Source organism: Protopterus annectens, chromosome 1.part1, assembly GCF_019279795.1.
Source record: "Protopterus annectens isolate FY-2018-M chromosome 1.part1, PAN1.0, whole genome shotgun sequence".
NCBI lineage: Eukaryota > Metazoa > Chordata > Ceratodontiformes > Protopteridae > Protopterus > Protopterus annectens.
Genome location: NC_056726.1, coordinates 573,786,917 through 573,806,382, shown reverse-complemented (window position 1 = coordinate 573,806,382; position 19,466 = coordinate 573,786,917). Strand labels below are relative to the sequence as shown.

General features: G+C 39.7%; 1 protein-coding gene across 2 annotated transcripts in view; it reads left to right on the top strand.

Annotated features, from left to right (window-relative positions):
- Nucleotides 1–19,466, top strand: part of CCHR1.PART1H5orf34 (chromosome chr1.part1 C5orf34 homolog) — a 1,113,566-nt gene that overhangs the window by 627,567 nt on the left and 466,533 nt on the right. The window contains exon 8 of one of the 2 annotated variants that reach the window (XM_044076898.1): nucleotides 8,449–8,619. In XM_044076898.1, coding sequence (XP_043932833.1) covers nucleotides 8,449–8,619 — 171 coding nt within the window. Of the gene's footprint in view, nucleotides 1–8,445; nucleotides 8,620–19,466 lie in introns of both variants that reach the window. The other variant, XM_044076888.1, reaches the window with a different exon arrangement.

Sequence of the window (19,466 nt, the reverse complement as noted above, 5' to 3'; positions counted from 1 at the left end):
AAATATATTTTGTAAAGTGCTTGTGCTTAAAATGTAACCACAGCATGTTCTACTGGAATAGAACAGAAATGTATATGCACTATTGTTACTGTTTAAATGCATATATTTTAACAGTGGAAACTAGAATACAGGTGGCTAACTTCAGAAAAATAGCTGAAATTAAATTACTTTATGGCTGTGCAATAAAATATGATATTGTTTACTTTTCAATGCAGCTAGTGACAGAGTCTATGCTGAGAATCTTTCTGTATTTTCTTTAGTGTGAAGTAATTACTAGTCTTGAAAGCATGAAGAAATGCAATTGTTTTATGACGTCTAGCATCTACCAGAGATCTGAGGTCTGTGTATTTTCACAGGTAGATGCCAAATGCTGCTAGCGTCCAGCAGTGGGAGTTTCACCTGGGATAGAGTCAGATGACAAGAAATGATGTTAGTCTGCAACCTATCCCAGCAGTAATAGTTGACATATTAATTTGAGAGTTGTCTTAGAGAGACACAGGTTTCTCTGTTCTGTCTTTGACCTGACAAACAATTGAAGATCCATTCACCATGTCTGCCTTGCTCTTAAGTAAGTTAACTCAGATATAGTAAGTCTCTTAAATTCAGTCAGGAATATAGTGAAGCATAGTTTAGATGTTTTTCTTTATTTTAGAATGCCCTGCAATGTTGTTTAAATATTTCCTGTGGTTTTCAACTCTGATGTCACTGTGAATATATACTGAGTATTTTCTTGTTCTTTTATTATTTATTATTAAATATATTTAAACCTTTCATTGTGGCTGATCTTTGTGAGACATATTTAAGTTTTGAGAGTACTTTCATATTTATTTGGTGACATTGTGTAGGCCACTCCTAATAGCTTTGCTGTTGGTCAAACCACCATTTGTATTAATATTAATATTACACAGTGAGATTTGAACCCTTTGTTAAGAGCCTTGAAGTAGATGATAAAGAGTTGGCTGGTGACAGTGATAACTACCTTATAGTCTGGGTAAAAGGGGGCATAGGTAGTAAACCTGTGCCAGCCTTTCCCAGGTGTGTGTGTGTGTGTGTGTGTGTGTGTGTGTGTGTGTGTGTGTGTGTAAATCAAACCTCAAAGAGTGTGTGTGTGTGTCAGCTACTTGGGCAAGGACACAAAGCATTGGTTGGACAGAGAATTGTGCTGGAGGTCCTGGCTTTGCCACTCAGCTGAGATCCCACCTCTATAGTTGTGCCAGTGGGGAGTCTTATTGTGGAGCTGGAGAAAGAGGGAGAAACCAACCCCAGACTGACTGTGGTCTCTGTGTGTTCTTAAGGGAAATTGCACTTGATGGAGAAAGCTGCATTTGGAAATACTGTGTGTGTACTTGTCATCCTCCCAGTGTACATCCCCCTCTGTTGCCAGTGGTGCGGATTGTGGCTTTTTGGTTACTGGTCCAGTGGTGGGTCATCACAAGGAGGTATACTGGAGGGGGTAAATTGGCCAGGTGTGTGAGATGTGGGGATTGGATTTGAGAGACTGGCAGTTATGTTTGCTATGGTGTCTATGAAGTAGGTATTGAAAAGAGTTGCAGTTTGATGTGGAGATTTGTCAGGGTATGGACATGGGTTACTTTTTGTTCCTGGGTTTAGGAGGTTACAAGTAGAGGTTCAGAATTGTTTAGAATTACTTTTGTTGTTATAATTTAACTTTAGAAAATGTTTCTTGTCTTTATAAGTTTTTTTACCTGGTTGCACAGTTGTTTGTAGTTTTGTAGGTCATCGTCGTTATTATGCTTGTGCCATTTTTTTCCATGTGTTGTCCCTATTTGTTGAATGTTCTTCTGTAGACTTGGTTAACCAAAATGCATGATTAGCTTGAACCTTTTAATAGGGGGGGGTGTAGGCTGTCCAATATTTTGAGAAATGTAGTGTTAAAATTTTAAACAGTGTCATCTATGGTGTACAGTTTTTAAGAATATTTTAGGATGAAATTGAATGTAACAGGGTTGAAGTTAGGTTTCTTACATGTATAGAGAGATTTATTTTTGGTAGAGGAAGGATAGATTGAGTTATCTAGGCAGGAAGGTGCTCACTTAGTGACTTTGGAGGTTCATAGGTGTAAACTAGGCTAAAGACCACTAGGGCCTTTTTAAGCCTAGCCATGCATCCAAAATCTCTGACAAGTTCTGATACCCTTAATAAGTTTAAGCATAGTCCTGGAAGATGAACCATTTACAGGTTACCTGTGTCCATTAGAGACATGGGTGAAAAATCATGGATGAATTTCCGGTTTCCCTTCCAATTGTCCAAGTGTCCCGGCTGATGGAATTTTGGATGGGTCGGAGACTAGTATCCAGTCTAGAACTTGAACCTTCATTAGTTCTGTTGCTATATCTGGTTGGAGAGGTGATAAGTTGGGTGAAGTTGAACAGATTTTTGTTGGAGGTTTGGGTTTTTGATATGATATTTGACCAGTTGATGTTTACATTGCCAAGTATTATTGTTTCACTTTTTATGGTATGGGAGGCCCACAATAGTATTTCTTCCAGAACTGGTATATTATTATCAGGGCGAATATAGAGGACAAGGATACAGAGGTTTTTAGAGTTGTTTAACTTTAGAAAGGAGACCAGGATTTCTGTGTAGTACAATTGAGGAATGTGACCAGAGTAAGGGTATATATAAAAGCATCTGGGAATAGGATGGTGACACCACCTCCTTTTTTAATTAATCTGCTGTTATGGCAGAGTAATTTGGAGGTAGGAGTTCTGTGTTACTTATGTTTGGTTTTAGCCAAGTCTCAGTGATGGCAAGTATGTCAGTATTATTCTGAGTGAGCCAGGAATGCAGGTTGGTTACTTTGTTGTAGATACTTTGGAGATTGATGGTAGGTTTTTTAATGATTTAAAAGGTCTTGATGTGTTATTTTGCAGTGGGAATGGTAGGGATAGGACCAGGGTTGGATGTATGTCACCACATTTTAATAATGTCAGGAAATTTAGGGATAAGGCTTGAGTGTGAGCAAGTAATATGGAGCTGATACTGTGCAGCAGAGGGGCATGGGTGTACCTGAAATGGAGAGTTATATAGTTTCTTAGGAGGACATGGACTTTGGTTCAGATTACTGGAGATATAGTAAGCAGGTTTGGTTGAATATCTGAGTAGCTATTAGGTGGGGTGTATCGGATGTCGTGTAAGGTGATGCTGGTTTCTAATGAATGTATTTTGAAATTTAGCTTGGAGTGTGCTGGGGGGAGATTTAATAGTATAGCAGTTAAAAGTACAGTAAGATAGAGCAATGTAGTGTAGGATATGGAGTGGGCCATTGTGAATAAGTGTTTGATTTTTCTGAGAAGAAGTGAGAAAACAGGGAGTAATTGGTTTTGATTATACTGTTTGTAGTTGAAGTTTGGCTAAAAAGGTATAAATGTAAATGTACTGGTGTGTGTGGGAATTGGAGGTAGGGTAGGGAAGCGAAGAGAACCCAAGTGGAGCGAGAAGGAGCAGATTGCAGGAACTTTACAAAAACAACCAGTGAAGGAGAAAATGAAGGCTAGAGCAGAGATTAGGACTTACAAAGGAGAGAAGACTAACAAAGTATAATGCTTTGTAAGTGAAATTAGAAGGAACTATAAAGGTATAAAAGGAATGAGGGAGAGGAGGCTAGAAGAGCAGAAAATAAGATAAATAACTAGGGAAGAAGAGCAGTAATAAAAAATTTAAAGTAAGGTAAGAGGCAGGGGGTATAGTATAATATTGGGGAAGGTTCAGTGGTGTGCTTGCTGCAGTTCACAAATGAGTTACTTGCAGCGACTAGAAAGTAAATAACATATATTGAACTGTATTGGATGTTTGCAGGCTTGAGAGAAGGCATTTCTGTTCCACACTTGATGGAGGGGGGGGGGGGGGTTCAGCAACCTTTTCAGTACTGACAGAACAGCCTAGATAAAAGACAGAAATATATAGGTTAGTTGAGTGAGGCTAGCTGAACAGTAAGACGTTTTGCAGTAGACAGAGAGAGGCTGAGAGAAGATAGGGAAAGAGGGTAGATACAGTTAATGAGTAGTGGTAAAATAGGAAGGCATTTGTGGTAAGACGATCATGAGCAGTAGGAATTAAGTGGAGTAGAAATGGAAAAGTAAGTAAATATAGGTAAGGTTAGCCAAGAGAGTTAGGAGATACTGGGAAAAATTAAACTACAGCAAGTATAACTCAAATAGCAGAGCAGTGTGTCCAAATTAGTTTTCAGTATATACAAAGTGCAAAACAAATGCAATTTGTAAATAAAATAACAGCAGTCTTGCACAATATCCACTGGAATTGTGTTATTCAGGCACTGAAATATCAGACATTATCATGTTAATAGTTACAGCAATATTTGAGAGCCAGTTGAGCAGCTGGGATTGTATCCGTGGTGCAGAGCTGGATATACACTGTTGATTAAACAACATTGCTCTGTACCTGAAGTTAATATAAACTAGTAAAAGCATAAATGAATACAGCATACAGAAAATCTATCAAAGTGTGCCACACTGGATAAAAGCATTTTCCACAATAAAGCAATTAAACTGTTTATACAACTGATAAGCAATCTCAAGTACACTAAGCAAAAGCTAAATACAGCTTGGCAAAGGTAGTTTCTTGCTATAGCAAAGAGACCAAATTGTTTGTTTAAGCAGTGCCCTAAAACAGTAAGCCAGAGCTGAACAGAGTCAAAATGTTTGATAAAATAAGTGCAGAACAAGACCACTTATATCTTCAATAAATGCTTTACCTTAACGTAAGAATTTAGTAGAAAACACACTAAAGTAACTGTTTTTGCAGAGTCTAGCACACCACTGGGAGCAATGCAAGCAATAGAGTTGGATAGTGGGGAGAGAAAGATGGATCTTGCCAGTGTGTAGGATCTGTGTAGTCTGCTACCATCCTCCTCTTATATATTTTTACAGTCCAGGCTTGCACCAAAATGAGGAGGATCCCTTTCTCAGACTGAAGAAGTTTCTAAGCCAGCTACAGATCATAGTGGTCCATAGGTTTGTGGTTCTCTCTTTACATTTGTCTCATCTTAGAGGAACATTTTAAAGGATCCATGGTTCTTGATGTTGTCATACATGGCCATGTTCTTTAAGCTCTTAGGTCACTCCCCCAAGCTTTCTACACAAAGCAGATGGGAGGTGACCAGACTGCTCCTGAAAAGAGTTAAAAAAGCCATCTCCTTCAGAACAAATGCAGGGAATTTACCTCCATCTCTTAGTTTTCAAAGTGATAGGGGAATTTTCACTCCATTCTAGACCACATCACTTTAAGTGAACACATTCTGTACCTCAGAGTCTGCCATTTTGTTTCTTCCCTGCAGTTATTATGCTTACCAAGTTGGCTGAGGGTTTTTCAGGAGAAGGACATCTATATGTTCCTTTATCGATGTGACTGTCTCTTAGTGGTCCTGTCAGTGGAGCTTCTTAATGCACCCCAAAGGCATTCATAAATTGTAAGTCTTTTCTCAGACCAGCTGGGGACATCACCTTCATGTGAACAGAGCTGAAGACCTCTCAGTGTTGGACATTCCTGCTCACAGAGAGGGACCAGGAAAATGACCATGATTGCCTAGGTGAGGATGTAGTAGAGAATCCAGCATCTGATCCTTCCTCCATAACTTGCCTTAACAGTGGCTACAATCTTTATGATGAATTTTGAACAAGTGAAGATGTTGATGTTGCAGTGGACTGTGCGGTGTCAATGACTATCATTACCACATTCTTACAGATCTCCTCTTGTTGTCAGACTCCAGTCATTAGGCTTTGGAGTACCGGATACCTAGCCATCTATTCCTAATCTGGGTCTTATCTTCCTGCAATAAAATTTGTTGTAGTTTCTGATTGCAGATGCTTCATTAGTTGAGTGAGAAGCCTACCTTGGCTACTTCACTTTTCAGGGGAAATGGACTTCATGGAAAAGGGCACTATTCATACATCATCTGGAGTTACTGGGCATTGCTTCTCAGCCTGAATGCTCTGGCGAAGGACCTTAGATTAGAGTGCCTCCTGATTTAATCCATCAGGCAGTCTATCATGTGCTACCTAAACAGGCAGGATAGCTTGCTCTCATACTCTCTGCAGGGAGGTGATGCAGGTCTTCGAGTGGACCACAGAGGCATCACCCAGTGCATTCAACATGTAGGACTTTGATAGACAAATGTGTTTGTATGTATATGCAACAAAACCTACATTGACCTAAATGCATGCTTACTCTTTCTATCTGTTCTGCCTGTGTGTGTGGGTGTGTATATAAAATAAATAAATAAATAATACACACACACACACACACACACACACACACACACACACACACACACACACATATATTTTTTGTTTGTTTGTGTCTTTCGGCTTTTCCCGGTTAGGGGTCACCACAGTGGAACTCCGGTCCGCTAATGATTGGTAGTTGATTTTTACGTTCAGCCCTGACGCAAAACCTTCAACGAAGGTACACCCTTTCACGCATGTCTCCACACAGAAGACGCTCTAGCTGAGAATCAAACCGGACAGAGCGCACATATATTTTTATGTAAATCCTAAATCTATAGTTGCGGTTTGTAATAGCAAATGTTCTCTTTTTATTGCCTTGCTACCTGATGGATGTCATGTGTACAAGATCACAGTAGCCGGGACTGGTAATTTGTCCTTTCCCCATTACTGTATAATCTTGGAGTTGGTATGTATAATTAGCAGGGATGTGGGGAAACCATGTTTTTTTTCACCCATGGTATTGTGATTCTATCTTTTTTAGATCGTCTTTTTTTGTTCGTTCATATGAGTGATCACTTTTTCATAGAGATATATATAATGTGTATGTGTTTTAGGTATGAGTATGTATCAAAGTTTGTAATGAACCAATCATTGTACCACTTGCAAGAAGAAAAGAAAATAAACATGCGAACACTCCATCACATACTTCCATGTATGCTCAAACTCCCCATATTCAGTCAACAACAATCACACATGCTCCATATTATTAGCACAAACCATACAAGCACATTTCCTACATCACATGCTCACAAATGAAGCCACCCTACATCTTTATGCCAATTCTGAGATTGCCCAATAGTGGAGATGGGCATATTGTCATTCTCTGCTCTACTCCAATATCACACTCCAAAGTAAAGGCATATTTCAATACTTTGCACCTTGTACACCATAGCAAATACACATTTTCAGTAATTTATGCCTTCAGTCTATCAGAGCACTGCTCAAGATGTTCGACAAACTGTTCTGTCAGTTACTTGAATGGCAGATACATGCACATGTACACTCGAGTGTACACACACACACACACACACACACACACACACACGTTTTTGTACTCTCATGGTTGTTTTTTTTTCATTGTTTTGTATTTCTGCATACTTGTATCAGTGTGGTCCTTTTGGTCTTGCACACACCATTCCAGACAGAGTTTTAAGAACTTTTTGAAGCTTCTACATACAGACCCTTCTACATACAGACCCTTGCTGATCATTGCTAATGGATTTCCAATCTGTACTAATTAGATATACTCATCTTTTGGTTTGTTTGTTTGACTGTCTAAGAGAAATTGTTCTCTACGCTTGTCAGTCACAATCCAAACTGCAAAACAAGGATACATTTTCTAAATGGATTCCAAATGGAATTGCCATCTCTTTGGGGGATAAAAAGTCATTTTGAAGCATAACTTTCAGCTTTGTTTATAACAAGTTCTTAGCAGTGGGCCATCCTCAGGAATTTGCCCTTTTCCCCACTGCAGTGCGATCTGGGAGTTGGTATATTTAGTTGGGGGTGTGTGGGGGAGGTGCAGCCCCCCACCTGGGTGGGTTTTAAATTTTGTGATTTTTGGGACACTCACTTGGTTAGCCAAGCATTTTTCCCTTTGGAAAAATTTCACTTAAATGAATGTTTGATGGATTAAGGTTTCGATGGATAGGGTTCGACAAAAAGGTATTCGACGATTAGATTTTTCGACAGTGATATAGATGACTTTCCTCTATGTTACTGGAAGTCATGTTTGGAACTTGCTCTGCTTCTTGCTGAACAACCGCAGTACTTCTCCCAGTATGTGCCTTTTCCTCACCTTTTGTAGCTGATTTTTCCTGGCATCCAGGCAGTGCAGTTACTAGTCAGTTACTGAAATTTACCCAGAAATTTAGGCTCACTGATTTTCTCTTCTAAGTTTCTGTTTTCAGACAGGGAGAGCCAGAATTAAGCTGTTATTCAATGTGCAGCCATCTTGGAAGTCCTGTTATGCAGAAACATTAACCACTGAGCAATCTTCAGGAAATTTTGTAGGCAACAGCTGAGTAGAACTTTCTTTGGGATTGTGCACAATGTTTGGAAAGAAATTGTGTATTACTGTGTGTGATTTTTCATTGTGGATTTTTTTTATTTAATAAACTAGTGCAGAAGATTCTGAATATGACATTGAATGTAACCTATGGATTTTGTTACCCCACAGCAGGAGTCCTTAATGGAGTTTCAAATGAGACTGCCATTACTTTTGGAGGAGTCATTCATTCCATGTATAGGACGTTTTACAGCGTACTCTGACAGTAAAGTTCATATAATTTTCTGCGATGGTGTGACACTGCACATGATTTATGATTTCCACGCTCTCCATGAAGAAATTCAGGTCATAAAAGTTTCTATCATTTCATTGCCAATCAAATTTCTTCTGTTTTTGTGTTTTGTGTATTTTTTTGAAAGAAGACATAATAAAAAGTCTTGAGTTTATTACCTTAGTAAAATTATAATTTTCATTTGGGAATGTGTGCTTGAGTTTAATTGGTTTCCAAAGCTGTGTGAATATTTCTGAATGGTTGAAAATATGCTACAGTTAAGGACATCATTTTGCTAGAAAAGGATACTGTGACTGATTTTGTTATCTTTACCTCGACTGTCATAATAACAAATAGTGCAAAAGTGAAGAAAATATAGGCTGTTCTCTTTTCTTTTTCTGGTCAGGAACTAGGGTTGTAGTAACTGATTAAAATACATTTCTTTGTGATGTTATTGAGAACCTAACAAGTTACTGATGGCACTTCAGTCATCACCCAGTTAGTGGATGAAGAGCTGTTAATATTTTATTTTCATTTTTTATTTTTACAAGTTAAATATTAGAATTCCAAGGTTACAGGGCCCTTCAGTCAGGCTATATAGATACTGGGGATGTTGAAGGGTATGTAGTTAGCATTTAGGGATGGTTTTATGTCCAGCTTTTGCTCCTATGTATCCAGGAGATGAGATGTAAGGGCACTGCAGCAAAGCCACTTGGCTTGGGATCCAGAGTCTACTACTCAGATGGAGGGCAGGCTAGAAATGGTGTAGGAATTGTGGTGAGAGAGACTCTTCAGAAGTAGGTAAGGGATATCATCAGAATTAATGACAGACTCATGGCAGTCAAACTCCAGTGTAATGATAGGGCAGTATTCATAATCTCAGCCTATGCCCCACAGCAGGGTTGTGATAGTGAGGAAAAGAATGCATTCATATAGCAGTTGCAGGACCTAAAAGATAAAGTAGGACAACATGAATTGGTGTTGATAATGGGTAACTTGAATGCACATATCGGGACAGACAGAACAGGATATGAGGACTGCCTGGGTCCACATAGGTGGCTCAGCAACAGGAATAAAGAAGGAGAAGCCATTCTAGACTTGTGTCTGGCAAATGGCTTTATAGTAGCCAACACATGGTTCAGAAAGAGAGATAGTCACAAGATCACATACAAGAGTAGTCAACATGCAACTCAGGTAGACTTCCTCCTAGTAAGGAAAAGGCACTGGGGCAGAATCCATGATTACAAAGTCATCCTCAGTAAAACAGTCTGCCCACAGCATAAACCACTAGTTGCTACAATCAGCTGCAAGCAGTGGTTAGAGAAGGCTCTAAGGTCAACAGAGACCAGGCTGAAAACCTGGAAGTTGACTGGAGAGAAAGTACAACATTTCAAGGAATTACTCAGGGCTCTAGCACCCCAAGAAGAGGAGGAAATAGGTGAAGTTGAAGAAGAATGGCAGCGCCTAAAACAGCATGTGTTAGGACTACAGAAAAGATATGTTGCCAAGCCAGGTATGGAAATAAGGTACATAAGGAAAGCTGGTGGTGGAATGCAGAAGTCCAGGAAGTCATCAAAAGAAAAAAGGAGTGCAGGAAGAAGTAGGAGACAGCAAAGACTGACCAGGCTAGGAAGGACTACTGGTTGGCTAACAAATACGCTAAGAAAGAAGTTGCAATAGCAAAGGATAGGGCATCGGAGGCACTGTACCAGCTTCTGGAAAGTGACTCAGTAAGGGGCACAAAGAAACCATATCAGGTTGCAAGGCAAAGACAGAAAAATAAAGAAGATAGGCAGACACCCTTCATAAGGGATGCCAGCAGCAACCTGCTCACCAGACCAGAGGACATCAAAGGCAGGTGGAAGGAGTATTTCCAGCAGCATTTGAATGAAGAAAATCCCACAGAAGCTGTACTGCCCCAGAAACAGCCTACAATGAGAGAAGAAGAGGAGCCCACCCTAGAAGAAGTAAGAACAACACTAAGGAAGATGAAGTCAGGGAAAGCAGCAGGCTCAGATGAGGTCACAGCAGATGTGATAAAGATGCTGGGTGAGATAAGGGAGAAATGGCTCCTGAGGGTACTAATAGTAGTGTGGAGACAAAGGCGTATCCCAGATGACTGGAGAATAAGCATGCTTGTGCCAGTGTACAAGAACAAAAGGGGACATCCACAACTGTGGAAATTACAGCGGTATCAAACTCCTATCACATTGCATGAAAGTTCTGGAGAGGGTGATTGATAAATGGATTCGCAGAGTAGTAAAATGTAAGATGGGAGATGAGCAGTTTGGATTCAGATCAGGATGCAGCACAATTGAAACGATGATTGCATTGAGAAGATACTTGAGAAGAAGTTAGAGATGAGGAGAGAGTCCAACTGGGCATTCCTAGACTTAGAGAAAGCATATGACAAGGTCCCAAGAAAGCTGATCTGGGCAGTACTGTGGTGGTTTGAAGTCCCAGAAACATTGGTAAAATTAGTGCAGGCTATTGACAAGGACCTAATTACTCAAGTACGTGCAGTGTTCGGCCTCACAGAGGGGCTCCCAGTGGGTGTGGGTGTGCATCAGGGTTCAGCTCTGAGCTCACTGCTGTTCGTACTGACGATGGACTACATTAGCAAACAGGCTGGAGGAGATGGATCAACAAAGCTGATGTATGCAGACAATGTGGCAGTACAGGCAGACTCTGAGCTAGAACTTCAGCAAAGGATCGGAGAATGGAATGCAAATCTGAAGGCACATGGGATGAAACTAAGCACAAATAAGATGGTGGTAATGGCAGCAAATTGGGGAAATCAGAAGAAGCTGAGAATAGAGATAGAAGGGAAGATAGTAGAACAGGTAAACAGCTTCAAGTATCTGGGAGGAGTAGTTGAGGAGAAGGGTAGTCTGAATGAAGAGGTCAAAGCTAGAATCAGAGGGGCTGCAGCCAACTGGCATAGAGTATCAGGTATAGTCTGTGATAGAAGAATGCCAAAGAAGCTGAAAAGTAAGGTGTACAAGACAGTGGTGCGACCAGTACTACTGTATGGTACAGAAACCTGGGCAGTAAGGCAGAACAGTTGAAGAAGCTAAAGGTGATGGAAATTACGTGCCTGAGAAAGGTGGTAGGATGCACACTGTGGGACAGATGAAGAAATGAGGACATAAGAACAGAAGCCAAAGTAGCTCCAATTGCAGAAAAGATCAAAGAGAACAGATAACAGTGGTTTGGGCACGTGCAGAAATTTGGGACAGACAGGAAGAAGGTAAGAGGAAGCGAGGACATCCAGCAAAGAGGTGGATGGATTATGTGAAAGAAGATCTGTGACAGTCAGGCATGAGTGTTGAAGAAGGCAAGAGTGTGGCACTGAAATGAGAGAGTTGGCGACAGTTAACACAATACCCCGACCCCATGTAGAAAAAAAAATGGGAAAAAGGAGGCTGATGATATGATTCCCATGTTAAATATTTGATCTTCTGAGATGGAGATGGCTTTTCATCAATCATATGTTAATGAAAGTGTTGTTAATGAGTTGTAGTGTACTTGATTTTGTTTTATACCTATCTGCTTGATCAGTTTGTTTAATCCTATTTAACTGAGCTGTATAATGACTGGTGATATAGCATCTCCGTCAAAACATCTTGTGCAACTGTCATATGCCTTTGCAATGCATAGTAAAGTATTGTATATTTGTGATGATATAAAATATCCTGAAAGCCTTAAAACAAGGTGAAATAGTTCTGCTTCTTGATATTAGTTCATGCTGACAGTATATCTTTCAAGGTGGTCAGGTTGTATATTTAGCTTCAGCTAGCGCAACCAGAATTCAGATGGGTGCTATTGAAATAACATTAGTAAATGTATTCTGTTTTCTAAGAATGCATGTGATTTATGGTCCATGGATGGTGCTCTACAATTTAGCGTGCAACCACTGATTCAGTCTTTTTGCTGAGTTGTTACAATTTTGCTTGTATCAGGTTGATGTTATTTAAAAAAAATGTCATTCTGAAGCGTAGCTAACAAGTTTGCTAACATCTATTTCTTGATAGCATTGTGTTTTTGTATCCATTGCAATGTTTTATTTCCTTTGCAGTTTCGTCACATGAACTAAGTAGTGGAAGGGATCCTATCATATAGTCGAACTTTTACAAGTTCGAACCACATATGGTCGAGTCCATATGTTCAAATTTGTAAATGTTTGAGCGTGTGAATGGAAATCTCCATAAGCGGAGGTTTCCATTCACTTCGATGTGGTGCAATATCGGCGTTGGTATATTTAAGTAGTGGGGAGTGTGGGGGGCTTGCCCCCCTGCATACAACTGTTTTTTTTTTTGCCCGTTGCATTTTTATTTTTTTATCGTTTTGTAACTTCGAACTTAATGGTTCGTCCATTAGGTGTTCAGAGTTACGGAACTTCGACTATCTGATATAGACATGTAGTGGAAATAGAAATAAACATTTTTTCAGATCATTATTTTTCAAAACGTACCATGTGTTCAATTTTTGTTTGGTGTTTTGTAGAGTTTATTGGTTTTTCAATCTGAGTAACCTGCATTAGGCTATAGATATGGCCTAGAAATCTGTAATCAAACAAGTTTTCTGTTGTAAAGAAAAACTGTATCTCTGAACTGCTAATATTTTTCTCTAACGTTTTATTGATTGATCATTCCCTGATCATTTCATTATGCAGGGAGAAAGGCCTCCAAAATATTTATCCAGTTTATAGTAATAAACACCTTCTGAAGCACTCTCAAAATAAAAAAGAGCACTCTTATGCCCAACCTTCACTGATTGTCATTGGTCTTTGACTAGCTTCAGATCAGGCTGGCCTACCCCTGATAGTCCAAAGTCTCTTCCAGGGAGGCTATTAAAACTGGTTTAGGCAGAGTATATCCAGCTAACTCTTGACAGAGAAATATTGATGCTTTTGAAGCTCTGTCCTGTCCTGCGGTCAAAATCCTTTCAGACATTTTCCTCTTCAAAATCAGCTAATGCAAGCAGAAGCCCTTTTAAGCTACTGTCAGGATCAACTTTGCTTTGACACCCATTACTCATAAAGGAGAGTCCTTTTCTAAACATGCAAAAACTATTTTGAGTTTTAATCTAATCTGTATGGGAATGCTGCATCCCTACAATAAAGAACATGAGTTTCACATTGTACACATTTATAAATGTTTTAAGGGAAGTGACTGCTACCCTAGGGTCTGGAGTTATGAAAACTCTAGTTGATAGATCTTAATGCCTAACCAGCAAATACAAGATTGAAGAGACTGTCACTGTTCAGACTGTCCACTTCCTTTGCCCTTCTTTATTACTACTACATGGGTGGATAACACACAGAGGATTACCATCAGCTTGACAATCATAGTCCGCTTATTTTGTGTTTGAGACATGGATGCCAAGAAATTCACCTCGAGTGCGAGGCTCAAGAGGGGAATCTTGGCATCCATATCGAAAACACATAATACTGAGTTATGATGGTCATAATTCTTTGTAGTGCATGGAGCTTTATTTGCTTCTTGCACTGTTAGTTACACGGAAAAACAAATTGCTAAGTGTTTTGTTGGCTTTCAAAGCTGTAAAGTACTTAGATGCTGTCAGAAAGGCAGTGTAATGCAGTCTGTCACTTTTCCACTTAGTTTAATGCCTGTCTACTGTCTAGATTTTCACAGAAAGTCCAGATTGCTGTTTCATATTTTTGGTCTATTCCTCATGAAATCTGTTGTTTTTCAGATAAACCACCAAGGATTGAAGTCACTAAATAATGGCATACATTTGAGTTTCAGAGTTTGTATCCTTCATATTATACAAGCAAACACACCCTGTTACACTAACAACTAAGTTTTTTTTTTCTTTTTTTTTTTTTTTTTATAGAAAGTTGGGGACATGTTGAGGACAGACCCGGCCTTACCTTCAGTAGTAGGTGCATAGAAATTATTGAGGTCAGGTCATGCACCACTTTGGCATTCAGCTGATTTGTCTTTTTCCGAATATCGGAACATATTCACCTCACTCCATGCACTACATATATGTTCATGGAATAGGCAAATTTTCTGTTACAATGCCATTCTGTGATGGTTTTCTTTAAGTTAGGGACATATGATAAGTATTTTCTTTTTGCCTCTGTTTCCTGGACCAGTAGCACTAATGCAGTGGATGCTTTTGCTAACGGTAGACTTTTTTTCATGCTTAGCTAGACCAGTGTTAAAAAGCCTTGTGGAATTCTTGTTAAGGTTTACATTGTAAAATGCCACAGGATGTACTGCAGTATTTGTTATTAGATGCAGAATAGTGCTATATGTGTAGCACATTACCTTTTACTAATAGCACTTGATTATGATGATAGTGCAGTATGTGTAGCACATTACCTTTTACTAATAGCACTTGATTATGATGACTCATTTATTGGGGCTAAGGCATCCTCCAAATCCTTCACAGTGGTTTGCCTGTGTCTGGAAAACTAGCTTAGTTATTTTTGCACAGGCTGCATCTTTGAATTCAGCATTTGAAGGCTTATAGTATGCTTTTTAAAGACATTAGGCTAAATATGAAGCATGAGCATGGGCGGCTGCGGTGGTGCAGTGGTTAGCATTGCCACCTCACAGCAAGAGGTTCTCTGGTTCGATCCTCGGCTGGGGTTCCTTCTATGTGGAGTCTGCATGTCCTCCCTGTGGTCGCGTGGGTTTCCTCCGGGTGCTCCGGTTTCCTCCCACATCCCAAAGACATGCTGCAGGTGGATTGGACACTAAATTTGCCCTAGGTGTGAGTGTGTGCATGTGTGTGCCTTCTGTGGAAGGCCGGGCTGGCAACTCGACACTGTAAAACTCCACTGCCAATCATGAGCGGACAAGGTGATCCGCTGTGGCGACCCCTAACCGGGAAAAGCCAAAAGAAGAAGAAGATGAAGCATGAGCATAAAATATATTGAAAGTAATTTTTCAGACGTTCATTCTCTTTTCATGATGGGTCTACCAAACGTTTGGAGTTTTTTTTTTCCACATAGAAAACCATTTTGTCCTCTCATTTTCTAATAGCAAACTACAATTCACATTATTTCTTTAAATGCTGAACGAGGGCTGAAATACTGTCCCCAAAAGAGAAACAGTTGGTCCGTTAAATTTTAAGACAAACTTGAGATGTCAGTGGGGTTGTCTGCTTCCCTCGTATATCCAAGCTTGTGTTAGGCTGTATAACTTCAAATGCACAAGTCAAGAGATACAATACAGCCTCTGATTTACATTAACAGCTTGGTACACAATCCTAGAATGTGCTTCATGTTGTGATGTTTTAAGAATAGATGCATCCAGATAACATTCTGGTTTGACTGTGCCATGGTCAAACGTGAGAGAAGGTATGGGATACAGAAGTCAGAAATCAGTACGTGTCATGAGGAAGTACAGTGTTGGAGACAGGTGCCTTCAGTTAACAAGTTTTAATGTATAAGTGGAAGCTGGATACTGCTGAGAAAATTGGTTGTTGGAGTACGCAGAGGCAGATAGATGCTTTAATGTCTGTTTGGCCCCCAGCTTCCCCTAATGCTGCAGGCTGTTAATCCCATGGGTTTACTTTCTATGAAGATTTTCTGCTAGGCTTTATATATAATTTTCTATATGTATTTTCTTCTTCCCCTCTTAAAAGTAGCATACTTTACAAAGCCAGTACATCTGCAGCCCAGATTGTGTTGGTGGTTTTATTCTGGCCTAGACAAACCCTGGATTCCACTCATCCAAAATTTTCCGGGGAAATTGATGACTGAATTTGAATGCCCTCTGTGGTTGATAACTGTTTTATTATCTACTCTGATATCCTGCAGTTTTGCACACTTCTTTAAACCTTTAGTTCTTGTGATTGGTGACAAGCTTGCTTCTTGCTGATCCATATTTTGAATCACATATTGAGTTAAAAGGGCCTTTGCATTCTCCATTTCTTTTCTGCATTTGCAAAGGTTGGATCTCAGTCCTGACTTACACTGATGCACAATTTGGATCTCAGTCCTTGCATACATCAATGAAAAGTTCCCACATGCACTGTCTAACTCACATTGACCTTTGAAATAATTGTGTGGATGCTAGTTAGCAGTCACAGTCAGTGCTAGTATCGCATGGGAGAAGCACAGCATCAAGAATTGCTGTAAGTGGCAAAACTTCAACCCAAAAACTTGCAGAAGTTGTGACAGACTAGAGGGCTACATTACATCACACAAGATGACATTCTTTCAGAATGGCTATGCTGGGATTTACAGGAGAGTCTATCATCTGATCCTCATCATGTATCAGAAAAAATGGAAAAAAGGTAAGTGATCCAGTAGTCAGTCATTGGACAAAAGTCTCCTCCTTGAAGCCCATCTCTCTGACAGCCTCTGGCACCTAATGATTCAGCTGCTCTTACTTTGGATAAAGCCTGAACCTCTTATTTACTATACAAGGGAGGATCAGGAGAAGTGTCCCTGACAAACAACTGGAAGGAGGGGGTAAATCCCAATGTGCTAACAATGCTTATAGAACATTAAGTATTTGTAGTAATACTTTGACCTGCCATTGCAAGTAAGTTAGTGGTATGTTAGTGGGACTACCAGAGATGGTTTGCTAGCTGAGCTCAGGTTCTGAGAGCTTACTCATTTTATCTTCATCTGCGTTTGAATGAGACTGAGCTGTCCCAAGCTGGAGACTATTGGTGATTTTCACTTACCAGGTTGGTCACAAAGACTACAATGTTGAACATGCTGCATCTGTTTAACATATGGTGGGGTTTGACCTAGTGTGTGTGGGATCTTATGGGCTAGGCTTGTAAAGGCTCCAGGGCCATTAGCCTAGTACACACCTACTAACCTATTGATAGCATAGTTTAATCATTACAAAAAGGCCCAGCACACCTCTCATCATTTTTTTCTACCTTTAGGATGCACCTTTTTTTTCATCAGGACCCATTCCATTGTCCGATATCCAGTGCTTGCACACTTTTCACCTTTTGGTTTTTCATTTCAGAGAGTGCAATCTACCTTCTTGAGCAAGGGAACAAGGTGAGTCAGGCTCCCTCAAGCTCCTTTTGGAATGGTTATTCTTAGGATACTGAAGTTGTTGCTTTTCAGCTTCGGGATGATAAAGTGACCTCTCATTCCTGTAGTTCTTCTTCAGATTAACTTATTCTTTGGAGAGAGATGCTTAAACTTATGAGAGTCTGTATGAACTCCTCTGTAGGTCTTTTGCCTTCTCCCCTACAAAGACTGAAGCATTGTTTGGTGATTAATATCCAAGGTCATCCTCATATTGAGTCTGTCCTAAAGGCTGTCATTCATGAAGTTTGAAACTAAAAAGATTTTGCCCCCTGCATTCCCCAGAAGACTGATGCCCTCTACTATTCTCTGACTGAATGGGATGACATTCTGTCAAAGTACCCAAGGCCAGATTCCTCTGTAATCTGTTTGGACTAGCATTAGTCCTACAGACTATAGCATCATTACTTTGCTACCATACAAAGAATATGACACTTTGGATATGCTAAATAAGAGAAATAACTTCTTTTCCATATTGTTCCTTAGGGCTTATGATTATTTCCTTTGTCTATCCCAGTTTCAGTCCATTTTTGTGGACCAGGCTGTGTATAAAAATGGTAGTGCCCCCTGGTTCTACTCTGTGGGAACCTGAGAAAAAGAGGTTTATAGCATCTTCCTCAGTGGGCTTTCATGCAGCCCACTGTAATTTTGATTGTGCTGATGTTGCTAGTGTGGAAAGTTATGGGATGAGTCTATACCAGATAGCACAGTCAAGCTGTCTTCTTTAATGGATGATCTCTTGTAGGCTGTTTTGTTTACCTTCTACCAGGGTAAAGTTATCTTTGGTTAAGCTTTCTCAGACCTGGTGCCAGACCTGCAGTACAGGAAATGAGCATTAACCACTATGGAGGCTGTTTGTAATGTCCACAGCTTCCTCCTCCTCTTCAAGGCCAGCTGACTTCCCCAGAAATAACAGTTTTCTCACTGTATGAGGAATGTACCCAAATATGCAGTGTTGCCTATTTTCATATCTCCTAGAGACAATTCCCAGCAGGCTTGACTGTGCATCAGGACTGCCAGTGGGAAGCCAGCTCTGATTTTTCCCCAATTTAGAGAGAAATTTCCCAAGGTAGCTTAATGTTTAAAGGTTTAGAAATTTAAATAAGTGGATGGGGGTTTTGGTTATGGTTTTAAAAGGCTACACTTTACGGGTTTAAGGCTTCCTTCCCCAGTAAAAGCTTCATTAAAGGCACAATCATCTTCTACAGAACTCTACAAATCGAGCCAGACTATGCTATTCATAGGGACCATAGTGCTTGACAGTTTATTTATTTACTTTTTGGTATGGATTTTGCTTTCATCTTATTTCCAATGATCCAGTATTAATTGCTCAGTAAAACAGAGGGATCTTGATTTTCCCATCAGAATACTTAATGCTCTATCCTAAATTTGGCACTAGCAAAAACATGCATAATGTAGTGGTGATCCCTATGCTTAGTAGAATTCTTTTTGCCAATTGATATGTAACCAGCTTTTGTGAGTATTGCTGCTTCATCTCCCTGAAGTTTGAATTTGTCTGCATTTTAGTCAGGCCATGGCAAAGTATAATGTTTTTGCCTTTTATATGAATAGTTTGTACTAGTATATTGTTTGGCAAGTGATGAAGGAAGACTATTATTAAAGAAACATTAATTACCTTAATTCCATACAGGGTTATCATGCCAGAATTTTGAGAAATGTTTTATGTAGTTTACATTTTCATGTTAAAGGATCTGAGGAGTTAAAAGCTAGTGTGTCAAATTGTAACTCTTATCAAGATTGCCTGCACTGTTTTTTTGTTGCAATCTTACATTTTATTTTGCATTTTAATTTCTTTGTAGTGTATGGAGAGCTCCATTTTATGCTACAAAATCAGCAAAAACACAAGTCAATTTTGCACTACTC